Source organism: Chaetodon trifascialis, chromosome 20 (genome assembly GCF_039877785.1).
Source record: "Chaetodon trifascialis isolate fChaTrf1 chromosome 20, fChaTrf1.hap1, whole genome shotgun sequence".
In the NCBI taxonomy this organism is placed as follows: domain Eukaryota; kingdom Metazoa; phylum Chordata; class Actinopteri; order Chaetodontiformes; family Chaetodontidae; genus Chaetodon; species Chaetodon trifascialis.
The window spans coordinates 2593406-2607217 of record NC_092075.1 but is presented as its reverse complement, the minus strand read 5'-3'; the positions used below and the strand labels follow the sequence as shown (position 1 = coordinate 2607217).

Below are 13812 nucleotides of genomic sequence, written 5' to 3'. Positions count from 1 at the left end.
GCTTCTCACATTTACTCTTTATTTAAAAAAGCTTGACATTCCAGTGTTTCTGTTTTCCATTTTCTAACAAAAGGGGGTGAGATGACGCTGCAGATTGTCAACCATTATTCTGAACCTCAACAACAGCAACATGAAGTCTGATCACAAACACTTTCCCTCCAGCCGGATCCTTTCCGCCACAGACAGGCTCCAGTCGTCAAAAAAAAAAAAAAAAAAAAAAGGCATTTCTTAGCAGACGTGCGTGATTTTATGTGTCTACGAGACGAACAGGAAGGGGCGGAGCCAGCGTTTCGTCACGCCGCTGAAACAGGATCCTACAGGCTCCCTGCAGCCGTCCATCAGCGCTCCTCCTGTAAACTGTCAGCTCATTTTCACTCTGGTTAGACGAAGACGCTCGCTGTTCAGAGGATGATGACATTGTTTGGTTCATTTGTTTTTTTGGGGGGGGGGGTCTTCAGTGGGAATGACAAAAACATCAACACAGAGTGAATATCTACTGCAGCGGCTTTAAAAACACACTAACGTCCTTTCACACCATTCTTCAAAAAGGCTGCCTCCACTTTTATTTACAGTTAGGTCCAACGTTTGTCAGCCGTCAGCTGCTCATTCAGCTGAAAATAACCGCCTGTACAGTCACATCTGGGTCAAAGGAAGCAAAATGTTCTGGTCTAGACTGAACTGGAACACACCGTGGGCCAAAACCTGCCGTCCAGCATCTGATGACCTGCGCCGCTCTCAGCGCCGCGTGTTCGTCAACATGGTCTCTTAAATACGAAGAATCAGTCCAGTCTGATCGTGATCCATGCCTGAATTTGTTTTTTGTGCTGGAACAACCCGATTCCACAACAGACACGTTTACAAGCACCACTTCAACTAGAAATAAACAAAATAAAGAAGGAAGGAAATAAAGAAACAACAGCGGCTTCTTTAAAAAAAACTTCCCGGTGATTGAACTCATCCCACCGCTGCTCTTTACAATACTGCGACTACAGAGGGGCTCCGCTGTCGGCACCAAGGCGACACACGGGATACACAAAGCAAAAAAATAAAATTAGAAGAAGAAGAAACGAGGGCGAGAAAAAAAAAGGATTCTTCAGTCTGCAGGTCGTCACGAGTCCACGCTTCCACAGTTCAATGCAAAGTTTGCTCCTGATGGAGAAGCAGCTTTCCTCGGTAGTGTTAACAGTCCCTGTGTGTGTGTGTTTGTGCGCGTGTGTGTGCACGTGTGTGAGGAATAAAGAGGAAACATAACTGACAAACAGAATAGTGGTTTATTGTCTTATATTGTTGTGGTAGTTGCTCTTTACTATGTACAATAATTTATTAGATTAGTTCATCTAAAACTGCTTATTTCATTTTTCCTAATTTGCTCTATTTTTTATTTTATTTAAAAGGAGCACGTCTTTTTTTTTTCCCCTCTTTTTCACTGCTGTATAAATTCATGAGTTTACTTACAAGCTCGTGTGCTATAAGAGTTGCAAATGTCCCAGAGGTGTGTCGGAGAAAGAAAAGAAAAATCCAGATGAGAGCTCACAAACGGCGAGGAGGAGGAGGGGGGGGTCAGTAACGAGTGTGTGCTCGGGCGGGTCGGTGGGACCGGCGGGGGGCTGATGGTGGGAGTACAGTCGTCTTTGTTTGGGGTGTGCGGTGGCGGTCAGATCTTGAGGTTCTTTATAGTTTCCGCTCTCTTCTTGAGCAGATCTCCGACCTCCTGCAGCGAGCGCAGGTAACTGCTCTGCACCTTGTCCATAGCAGCCTTCATGAACGCGGCTTCCTCCTGAAACGCACAGAGGACGGACAGGCCGTCAGTTAACTGTGTCCCTCTTTACTGCCGCTGCCCTTTCAGCTTCTGGAAGCTACTGTCTGACTGAGAGGAAGACACGAACGCGTCCTCAAACGTCAGCCCGCCGTCACTCTTTGCTAAAACAAGTCAACCTCTGAGCCTGATCACAGCATGATGTTTGACAACAGCGCCCCCCCTCGTCTGCTGCTCATCAGTTCACCATGCAGTCACACAACACTCGGTGTCTCCACCGTCCACCTGACTGGACCCCGGCGACTTTATGGTCTCAGTAACAAATAAACCTCAGGGGGTGAAATCTGTCTGAGCAGGCTCAGTGCGCTGCAGCTGGATGCATGCACACCTGTAGCAGCACACCTGCCTGTCAGCATGTGACAGATGTTTGTATGAAGTCACCTCCCTGAACACATCTGTATACGACTGACACATCAAATGCAGCAGAGAAGAAGAGGCTTCCAAAGTGACCCAGAGGCGAACAACATGAAGACGAAGAGACAAACAAGTCATCTGTAGCTTCGGCAGAAATGTAATGAATTGGCCAGAAAATCGCAGATGAACAGAGTTTATGTGAAGCTCTAATAAACGAATGGACGTGTTCATGAACACTGACCTGTGGGTATCCGTCCAGGCTTAAACTGGCCAGTTTGAGGGCCGTCATGCTGGTCTCTTGCTCCTTTATATGCTCCACAGCCTGGGTAAGCAGGTCCTGCAAGCTCCCCGTCAGCTCCTGGAAGCCACACACCACCGCTGGCTGCAAGAGACGCCAATCATCAGCGACCATAGAGATCGACAGCGCTGCGTTTGAAACAGGACAAATATGTGAGGACGCTTAATGAAACTGCACCAGAGCTGTGTTTGCATCCTTTTTCTTCTTCTTCTTCTTCTTCTGTAGACTAGTCTTGAGAGGTCGGAGGATCTTGGCACAGTGACTGGCCATCCACAGCGCTATGCAGACCGTCTGCGGAGCGACAGCAGTGAGTTAGTATGAAGTATGAAATCACGTCTGTATGTGTGGAAGCGCCGACGTCTCACCTCCACGAAGAAGACGAGGGTTTCTAATAAGGAGGGCGAGGTTTTTAATTTGCTGTCTTTCATTTCCAATAAATCTCCTTTGCATTTATTCAGTATGTCTGTGGGCAGAAGGAGGAAACATGAAGCTCCAGGACTTGGAGGACACCTGCAGCGTCCAGTGCAGAGCAGCTGCTACTCACCTTGAAGCTGAACTACTAATGATTTGAACCCGTTACAGATCTGCGTCTGAAGCTCCGTCGACTCGTCTGAGAGGGCAAAAAGAGAAGAGCGTCAGAACAGAAGCACGAGGACGGAGGACGGAGGCTCCCGGTGCGCTCTGCGTCCCCTCTTACCGAGTCCGAGCGTCTCCAGCTCCTGCAGGTGGACCGACAGCTGCAGGGCGGCGGCCTGACACTGACAGCTCCCGCTGGACAGGGCCGGGGCCAGGCGGGTGGAGGGCGGTCCCAGGAATGGATACTGCAACACAGCACAAGCATCAGTACAGCAGAGCGCTCCACGCCGGGCCGACTCTTCACACGGACTGCAAAGACATCGTCTTTTTTATCCTCTCTTGATTTTACTGTTTATGTTTAGGATGGACGCACGCTCGTGCTCGTCACGCCTGCGTGTCACACCGACCTGTACGCGTTTCTCGGCTATCTGAGCCGCCGTCTGCAGAGTCTGGTTGAGCTGGGACAGCAGGCTGCTCAGGATCGAGGTCTTGTCCCCGACCCCGTTCTCGTTGGCCATCTCGGAGTTCTGCTGCGACGGCGAGTGTCCGAGGCCGGCCAGAGAGGCGAGGAGGCGAAGGGTTAGAGAGCGTATTCTCAGCCAGACAGACTCCTCCTCCAGAGAGCGACGCCGGTGTTCGTCAGTTAGCTGTCTGTGAGAGGACGAGAGACGCAGCCGGACCGGTCACTGATGGACTCTATCATTCAAAGATCTGCCTTCATCTGTGGACGTCTCAGCGTTCAGAGGCTGATTCAGAGGCTCAACCTGACGCAGCACTTCAACAACACGAGGTCTCCGCCAGTAATGTAAGCTAATGCTAACAGCTAGCTAATGTTACATGACCACGTATGATGATGATGATGATGATGATGATGATGATGATGATGATGATGATGACAAACCTCTCGTTTGGGTCCCAGCTGGTGAAGACAGTAAGGTCCCTGTTGTCCCTCATGTTGTCCCAGGGGATGTCGTCCTCCTCCGCAGACAAAGACATGGCCTTCACGCTCTCCTCCAGACTCAACACGCTGGAAGACAAATGAAGAAAAGACGACATCTACATGAAGAGTGAGCTCCGCAGCAGAAGACGCTGGACGTTCGTGTGTGTGTGTGTGTGTGCGCAGTGTTTCCTCACATGTCGGCCTCGAGGAACAGGTCCAGCAGCATCCTCTCCGTGCGGACTTGAGCAAAGTGCAGCGATTGGTTCAACCTGTTCCTGAGAGCAATGAACTCTGGGATCTTCTCAAACGCTCCGTACTTGTACGCCTGGATGATGTACTCTGAGGTCTGTGAGAGAGGGGGAGACGGTCAGGAAGCGCTCGAACGTCTCGCTCTGGCTCTGATCGGCCGAAGCGTCACCGTGGACGGACTTACATCTTTCTGGTTCGAGTGGAAAAACCTGAGGGAGAAGTTACAGGACTGGGAGGCTGCAGCGAACTGACCCAACGACTCAGCATAGCGAGTCAACAGGAACCTGGAAATGAAACAGAAAGAAGCATTTCTACACAAATCACATTTTCAGGCCTCGTCTCTGGTAAAAACATTCAATCCACTCTGTTAACTGATGCTGTGGAGCTGCCAGGCAGTCAGCTTTCTGTCATTATTTATCTGCTTTCATGTGCAGACATCTGTAAACAGATCACATGAAACGTCCTCTTTGCATCTCAAGTTGCTCATCGGACTTTGGTGGCACTTCCGTGACCTCCCCAGTCGACCTGGGTTCCCTGGCGCAGTTCGCCAAACCCACTGTTAATAATCTGGGGGTAAAAGTGGACGCGGAACTAAAGTTCGACAGCCAGATTAAAGCTGTGGTAAAAACCAGCTTCTTCCAGCTAAGACAACTTGCTAAAATTAAACCCTTTCTGCACAGACAGCACTTTGAAACAGTAATACATGCCTTTGTAACCACTCGGCTTGATTACTGCAATGCACTTTACATGGGGGTCAGCGGGTCCTCCATTGCACGTCTGCAACTAGTGCAGAATGCAGCTGCACGTCTCTTAACTGGCACTCGAAAGTCTGAGCACATTACACCGATTTTAGCTTCACTTCACTGGCTACCCGTCCATTTTAGAATTCATTTTAAAATTCTTTTATTTGCTTTTAAAGCCCAAAATGGCCTTGCCCCAGTGTACCTCTCTGAGCTTCTGCACCCTTACGCACCTACTCGATCCCTCAGGTCAGCTGACCAGCTGCTCCTGAGGGTTCCCAAAACAAGGCGGAAGCTCAGAGGGGACCGAGCGTTTGCTACTGCCGCCCCTAAGCTTTGGAATGAACTGCCGTTGCACATCAGGCAGTCCTCTTCCGTGGCCACTTTTAAATCTCTTCTTAAAACGCACCTCTTTTCCTTGGCTTTTAACACCACCTAGACTGTTTATTTTATGTGCACAGGTTTTTTACCCTTTATTTATTATGTTTTCTGTTTCAATGTCTATTTTATTGTTTATTTTATTGTTTTTTTTTGTTTGTTTGTTTTTTGTTTGTTTGTTTGTTTTTTAATGTACAGCACTTTGGAAACCTTGAGTTTATTTAAACTGTGCTTTATAAATAAAGATGGATTGGATTGGATTGGACATAAACAAAGACAAAGTCTCCGTCTGCATGTGGAAACCCCCAAACACCGGCTGCTGCCCCCAGAGGCTAAATCAGCATCAGTGAAAGCGACGGGCTCCAAGACCAAAGCAAACGTCCCGTATTTAACATCATTAAAGCATTTCTTTTTGCAATTTTAATCTCACCATCATCCACAACAATTAGGGAGACTGGACTGTTTTAATCCATTTTATTCATCTGTCCATTGATCTATAAAGGTGCCAGTATCATCTGTTGTCCTTGAGCAGATGCTCAACTAGAACTTAAGAAAACAATCAGAGAGTTTTCAGTGACGTCACGTTCAGTCCTTCAGCTGAAAGTCAACACAGGCTTCGATCTCTCGAGGTCAGAGCGTTTCAGTCCGTTTGTCTTTCTGAGACACAGATAAACTCAGGTGTGATTGAAGGTAAGTGAGCTCATGTACTGACCCTATGGTGTCGTGCTGCACGTGCTTGGCGTCCAGGCTGGAGTAAAGGTCCACTACAGGCTCGAATGCTCCCAGGTGACAGAAGAGGAGCAGCAGCAGCAGCTTGAACTGGGCGTTGGAGGGACTGTGAGACAGACCCTCCTGCAGGACGCCCAAACCCTGCCACACCATGTTCTCATCGCCTGCAGGACACAGAGACACGTTTAGAGACGGCACCGCTGAAGCGCAGACGCACCCGGAATAAGACAGAAAAACTCACCTGTCTCCGTCCACAAGTCGACGTACACGTGAGCCGCCATGAGGCAGTACATGTCAGAGAACTGCAGCTCCGTCTTCAGAGCGTTCATCCCTGTTAGACACACAGATCGACAGGCCGAGGCAGAAAGTGATCAGCGCCGACACCGAGGTGATGAGGAAGATAAACGTCCTTTAACAGGAAGCAGTTCAACAAAACGATGAGTTCAATGAGGAAACAGCATTCAGAGACTCTCTGAGCATCAGCGCTGCTGGCTGCTGCAGACATCACTGCAGTTTGATACTGAGAAGTACTCTTTGAAACAAGACATCCAGAATTCACTTGACTTAAAATCCTGCTGGACTGTTTCACCTGAACTACAACAATCGATCCATCACACCAGCCCTAAACTTAACCAGCGAGCCTCGACCCTCTGAACGAACTGCCAACCCTGTGTGTAACAGTTTAAGGTTCAGGCCTTGAAGTGTGGTATTAATACAAGCACACACACATCCTGACAACAGCAGCCAGATTCTGAGGTGCATGAAACTCCATTAACACCTGAAGACCAACACCTTGATGCCAGCAGACCCGCTGCATCGACCCTCCACAGTCTGCTGATGCTCCAATCCCATGAACACCTCTACACGGTCACTTTTAACACAAAGGTTTGGTGCACAAGCTCTGGAACTCACATTTTGGGATGGAAAACTTCAAAATCTACTTCATCACATGCAGAATGTCCCTGCTCCAGTCTGCAGCACTGAATGCTCACACACAAGCTTCAGCTTTAATTAGCATGATTAGCAAGCAGGGGTCGGCTGTAGTGTCAACATGAGGGCTGTGGACGGGCTTGTTATGGTTTATAGATGTTTAAATGAGATTAATCTCTATTCATTTTAGAAAAGTGAGATAGAGGGTGGTCAAACACGTGAGAGGAAGCAGCGACGGAGAGAGCGAGCGAGAAAGATAACTGGAAAACACAGCACAGGACGTGGCAGGAAGGCATCTTCAGTCGCCTCGTCTATGTTTCAGCGGAGACATTCAGTCGCTCAGCAGATCACAGAGAGCAAAGTGTTGACTGAGCCGTCGTCTCATCACAAGCAAAAACAGCGCGTCCAACAGAGGCCATTTCTTTATATTACTTACTGTAATTTTCTGAAACTTCACAGCTCTCCAACAAAAGCTCTCAGAGTGAATCAAGGTGTTCTTACCAAACTTGAGCCCGTGACGATAGTGAGCTTTGAGCTCGGCGATGAGGCGCAGTTTTCCCTCCACGTCGAGCGAGTGATGCAGCCCGAGCGCTCGACTCAGCTGGCACACACACAGGTGCCTCTGCAGCGCCTTGGTGTCCTCTGGAAAGGCGAATCCGTCGTCTCCCGGCTCGCCCAGCGGAACCGCTTCACTCAGACGGTTAATGAACTGAAAGGTTGGAGAGAGAAACGTGTTTCACAGCTCAGACCTCCGCTTAACGACGAGAGTCAGAGTCAGCGCGCCGTCGGTCGGTCTCACCTGAATGTGCTGGTCAGGAGAAAGCAGGTGGAGGTATAGTTTTAGGTCGGTGATGCAGCACGGTTTGTCTCCAAACTTCCCAAAGAATTGCACCATTAGCTCTAAAGGCTCACCTGTTTGAAGCCACACAGGTGACGTTAAAGCAGGGCGACACTGACGAACAGGGCAAAAGCGACTGTTTATATGATCCATGAGTTTTACCTAACAGGCTTTCTTCAGGACAGCCCCGCTCCCTCAGTCTGTGCATCAGTTCCAGCCGAGCTAAATAGGGTCCTCTGAGCGAGCGAGACTCTTTGCCGTCCTCCCCTTTAATCCTCTCCTCCACAAACCTCACCACCTCGGCCACAGTGTGATGAACCGAGCCCTCCGAACAGCTGCAGGCAGACGGACACACGGGTTTAGCTAACGTGTCATCATCACCTCCTGCAGCAGCCTCTGCGGTACACGTTAGTTTACTGCATCATCACAGACGGCCTGACGTTAACAGGCATTTTCAGTCATCAAGCTGACAAACAAAGCGGCATTTGTTAGAAAATGGCTTCAAAATGACGAGCGGTTTGCACTCACTGTTCACCGTCTTCTGGCGGACTCCACGACTGATCGATCAGGTGGAAGAGAGAGTCAAAGTAGGAGGGGTAGAACTGCCAGTCGTCAGGACTAGAAACAGAGAGCGCAGGTTTGTAACTCGAGTTCTGATCGGTGGTTTGAGTCTGAAAGGCCGACGTGAGCTTCTACTCACTTCTTGAGCAGCAGCTTGTGGGCCAAGGCGTTGCACTCAGGCCAGCGCTGTAGCCTCTGATAGAGCATCATGCATTTGTTTTCTCTGCTCTGCAGCTCACTGGTCAGCTTCTCTGTGGCGACAAACAGACTTTCACTCATTTCAAACGACACTTAAAAACACTGAACAGTTTTATTCATGCATCAGTGTTTTGCTGCTTTTTGATCTGTGCACCATCCTGACAAAGCTAGCGCTAACGCTATTGAAATTTCCACATCTTACTGTCCAACGTTTGCATTTCTGAAGCTTCTACTTCACTGATTTTACATCAACATCTCGCCAAAGGGCTGCAGCGTTAGCCAGCTGGCTCACACCGACACATTTACAGGGACGTTGATGAATGTGTCTCCTTAGAAATGAAGAAAGTGAACTGAGAACGCATATAAAGGACACGCTAACACACCCTGTGAGCGAGGACACCTGGAGGGACCTGACACACACTTTGATGATCTTTACATACATACCCCCCAGCGGGCCCCTGATCACGTCCAGAGCCTCCACGCACTTTCCCAAACGCTCCAGGATCATAAAGTACAGCTGCACCTGCAGTCACACACAAGAAGCCAAAGACAGTTTTAAATAGGACCATCAGGTCAACACAGACGGGAATTTACCTTTACAGGTACGACTGCAGCTTGAACTGCTGAACTTCTAAGGCTCCGACCGAATTACTCGCATCCAAAAATTCCTTTCATTCGGTGCCAAATTTCGATATTTAAAGAGTAAATCTCGTCTGTGTCAGTGAGCCAATAAGCACGCAGCACGCTCACTGATTTGCTGTTGAATGTCACACGTCGTAACAGGAACTGGAAACCGCATATCAAACCCACTCACCTCTGCTTCAGCTTCAATCTTCTCCTCCTTCACCATCTTCTCCACCATGCGTTCAGCCAGAGGCAGAAACATGGTCTGGGCCAGTTTCTCGTCTTGTGCTGAGATGGCCTAAACACCGAAAACACAGCACACACGTTATTTCCAGAACAGTGGACACCTCTGAGCGGTGGGCGTGAAGGTGTCGTAAAAGCCGTCGCACCTGCATCACCAGACTCATGACAGACCAGAAGTAGTACGGGTTCTTGGGGACGATTTTATACAAGGCCATCCCCGCCTGCAAAGACGAGACACAGCGGTCAAAATCCTCTTCATTACTCTGACTTTTTTGGTCATGTCTACGTGCAGGTGTGGACGTGAGCTTCCTCACCTGCTGCATCTTCTTGTACTCGCCCACCCGAGCGTAGGCCATGAAGAGGTGAGAGTGATACTCCTCGCTGAGAGGAACCTTCTTCACTGCAGCTTCGTACAGTTTGGCAACCAGCTCGGCTGTGAACGACAGGCACAGTGTCCAACACGCAGCCCTCATCACTGGCCCACCTGTGTGTGTGTGTGTGTGTGTGTGTGTGTGTGTGTGCGCGCGCGTGTGCGTGTGCGTGTGTGTGTACTCACGGCGATGCATCTCTCTGTACAGTATAGTCAGAGCTTGCAGTGAGTTGTCGTCGGTGGGCTCCAGCGTGGCCACCTCCTGGGCCAAAGTGAAAGCTTCATCCTGCTTTCCGGTCCTCTGAAGACCGATCGCTTTCAGGACCTGAAGGGAGGAGGACAGACGAGGACGAGGAGACACACGCAGAGCAGCAGAGTAAAGACGCGTTCACGACATGTTTACCAACAGCCGGACGTCCCCTGAGGACGCAGCTCGCGTAGGATGTTTGACAGCGAGGTGAATTCGGTTGCTCGTCCCTGATTGGCCACCTAATTATCTAAAACATTCCACATCATCAGTGTTTTCACAGGTAAGACGGATGCTTCTGCGGTCTGATGGGCCGCATTGGAAATCAATCCCACGATTGATCGTCTCACTTGCCTCTAATTAATTCTTTGTACTGAACAATAAACAGAAACTCCTGGACTGACTGAGTAAGATGATTTGAACATATTCCTCAGTTAAGAATTAATATTTGTTTGCTAAATCAGTAAAATGTTCACGTTTATCGTCAGCTGGCTTCTGTTATCTGATTGCATCTGCAGCCGTTGGAGGTTTGGACTGACCTCAGCTTGTGTAACAGACGTGAAGACAGATGTGTTCAGTTGTACTTAGATTGAAGGAGTAAGTCTGAGGAGAGGGATTAACTTCTGCTCTTGTGCAGGTTTATCCCAGTCGGGCTTTTAGGGTTAGACTTGAAACTGGTCTCAAAACGCCTAAATATGATATTGTATATTTTCTATCGCCTGATCTCTCCATCCTGTCCCTGAAACGCTCAGTAGTTTCACCTTTCAGGTGTCCTTCTTTAACAAATCCAGCTTTGGTTGAACTAATCTCAGACATGCAACCCAAACATTGATCATGTTTGAAAAGAGACCACTGGACCTTGATAAAAGGAGGACATTGAAAGAAAAAGTGCATTCATTCTAATAATCATCCCTTTTCGGAGAGCTAACACAGCAGGTTAAACGTCCATGTGACTGATGGTAGAATAATACAGTCTGGATGTGAGCACTTTTGGCTGCCTTTAGCTCATGACGCTTCCAGATGTTGAACAAACAGCCCCCCCAGATACACCAAGGATGAATACCCATTTTAAAACGTCTACAACGAGCAGTCTAATACGTTTGGAGGCACTGCTGGCAGCAGGGCGGCCTCGTCATCACAGTCTGGCAGCCATCAGGTCGCAGCTTTGACCCCTGCAGCACCAGCATGTGCTCATCGCTGCCACATCGTCCTTGAGCAAACTGCTGTGCTCTTACCAGTCTGTTGAAATGTGTGCTTTTCTTGTACTGTGTGTTATACAACAGCTGAAGCGCCCTATAATAATACACGGAGACATGCAGCAGGTGGTATCTGTGCACTGGTGACTGTTTTAAATGCACAGGAATCTGTGTTTTCTCAGAGCCATGACGACTCCGAGGCTTCGCAGAAAACACACACACACACACACACACACACACACACACACACACACACACACACACACACACACACACACACAGACACACAGACACACAGACACACCCCCTTCCTTAGTCACCCACCTTGGCACAGTGCAGGTCCTTATGTTTCTTCAGCAGCTTGTCTGCCTGCTGTATCGCCATTTTATTGTTGCCATTATCAAGGTAATCTGCAGAAAACACAAGAAATCACCATTACATTAGTGATATCAGACCAGAACTCATCATGCACATGAGTTTCAACGCCAAGCAATCAGCCTACAAACTGAGGAACTGATCGTGGACTGATGGATACTGAAAACAGCTGGGAGCTGAAGTCCCGGGAACGCCGCCACCGAACCCAAACATGTCTTTGAGGGTGATTGGTGGATGCTGAGGTATGTGCATGCAGTCACACACAGACACCTCAGTTCAGCCTCTTCAGGACAGCTGGGTGCCAAAATTAACCGTGCCAGACAGTACACGGTGATTATGTCATGTCTATTCTCTGTGCTCAAACTGTCACCACAGAAGAGCCAGGAGTGGACGAAAGCCGACAGAAACTTGGGGAACATGAACGCATCACTTCATCACAACCTCACGGTGTGCTGCCAAACTAAGCAGCCCTGAAGCTCCAAACAGGGGTGAAAAAGACAGTTCTCGTAGACAGAACAACTGACTTATTTATGGTTTGCAAACTACATTTTAATTTCAGTGCAGCTGCAGAGTCCAAACCTCACTGCCGTAGTTCTTCAGTCTCACTTTAGGTTTGTGAAATACGGATAATTCAATGCTATACCATGCTAACATTAAACAGCAAGAAAGTATAATACAACTGCTAAACGTGTGGGACTAATGGCAGTTTGGTTTCTTACTCACACTGTGGATGTTAATTATTTCCGTTATTTAGCGGCGCGCTGTCAGCTCTCTACCGGGGCTGTCCGTTAGCTCTGACAGGTCCCTGCTAGCTAGCTGCCTAGCTAGCGAGCAAGCTAGCTACCACTCATGCACGGGAGCTAGCTTGGAGCTTTGTCCTTACACTATTATGAGCCGAATGCTAGCTGGAAGCTACCCGTGTAACAGTTAAATACCTATACTGCGGCTACAGATTCAGACTGGACACGGACAGCTAACCGCGGCGGAGACATCCGTCGACCTGAGGCACACAACCGGCACTCAAAGAAAACTTTTCTTTTTAACGTGCAGCTGCTGCTTGTCCATGGACTGACTGGCTAGCTGACACGTTAGCACGCTAGCTAGCTGTCAAATAGCGAGCGTTAGCAAAGGAGAAAGCACTTCGACTTTGAGAATGAGCCCAACCAGGCGACAAAATGTCCGGACCGTTCAGCGCTGAAACACCACCGAAAATGACCACAGGTACAACGCAGTGACACACGGACTCATCCAGAGACCCGGGGCTGTCGTGTCCTACCCCGGCTAAGTGGCAGACCGGGTAAGGTGCACTGTCATTGGGCGCTGCAGACAGCAGAGACCGTGGTTGGAGCTGGAGGGGCCGCATCGCTGCCCCCCGACTCCAGCACCCTCTCCTTCACACACATGCACCGGGACAGAAAACAAGGGTGTCTACAGAGTCTGCAAACACGCAGAAATATACAACTCTCCAATGAGTCCTTACCGTAAATGGGTCTGAGCCTCCTGTCGTTAGGATCCTGCACATGGCCTCTCGCCGCCATGGTGGAGTTTACCTGCTGGGTAAATGTTCACGCATGCGCACTGGGAGCTGCCTCTGCGAGCGATTAAAGGATTTTTTTTTTCTCGCTGAAAGCGCAATAAGCTGTCAGCGTGCACAGGCTGGAGGTGTGCATGAAGTGTGCAGGATATTCAGATCCTTTACTAAAGGAAAAGCACCAATGCCACGTTGGGAAAATACTCCATCACATGTAAAAGTCCTGCACTGAAAATACTAAAGTATGTAGAGTAAGAGGTGTATGAATATTAAACTTTTTAACTGCCATTTCAGTGACAGCTAGTTACTTTGCAGATTCAGATTAATATGAAATATACAATAAAATGATAATAGATATCTGTATTCAGTACGCAGTCGTTAAAATTAGTCCCACCTTTACCTGCTGCAACATGAATTATGCTTATGAATGCATCAATACTCCAATAATACACTATTCTGAAATGAGCCATTCTGCATGGAAATACTTTTACCTTTGGTACTTCAAGTATGTTACTGTGATACTGCTACTTTTACTTAAGATCTGTGTACTTCTTCCAATGCCAGAAGATGAATTTGCAAATAATCTATCCAAAGTTTAATACTGGACACGTTGCCTTCA

The 13812-nt window shown here is 48.6% G+C and overlaps 1 protein-coding gene across 1 annotated transcript; it reads right to left on the bottom strand.

The window, feature by feature from the left end:
* naa25 (N-alpha-acetyltransferase 25, NatB auxiliary subunit) lies at positions 1 to 13239 on the bottom strand. Its single transcript, XM_070988846.1, has 24 exons — positions 13143 to 13239; positions 11612 to 11697; positions 10031 to 10169; positions 9789 to 9907; positions 9621 to 9695; positions 9422 to 9529; positions 9052 to 9130; positions 8549 to 8660; positions 8377 to 8466; positions 8011 to 8183; positions 7810 to 7922; positions 7512 to 7719; positions 6322 to 6411; positions 6064 to 6244; positions 4418 to 4517; positions 4179 to 4330; positions 3946 to 4071; positions 3452 to 3695; positions 3166 to 3289; positions 3013 to 3078; positions 2834 to 2931; positions 2646 to 2759; positions 2412 to 2552; positions 1 to 1777 (listed from the first exon to the last, which is right to left on the bottom strand). The coding sequence occupies exons 1-24, from the start codon at positions 13198 to 13200 to the stop codon at positions 1655 to 1657; spliced, it is 2919 nt and encodes a 972-aa protein (XP_070844947.1). The 5' UTR covers positions 13201 to 13239; the 3' UTR covers positions 1 to 1654.
* Between the last annotated feature and the right edge of the window lie 573 nt (positions 13240 to 13812).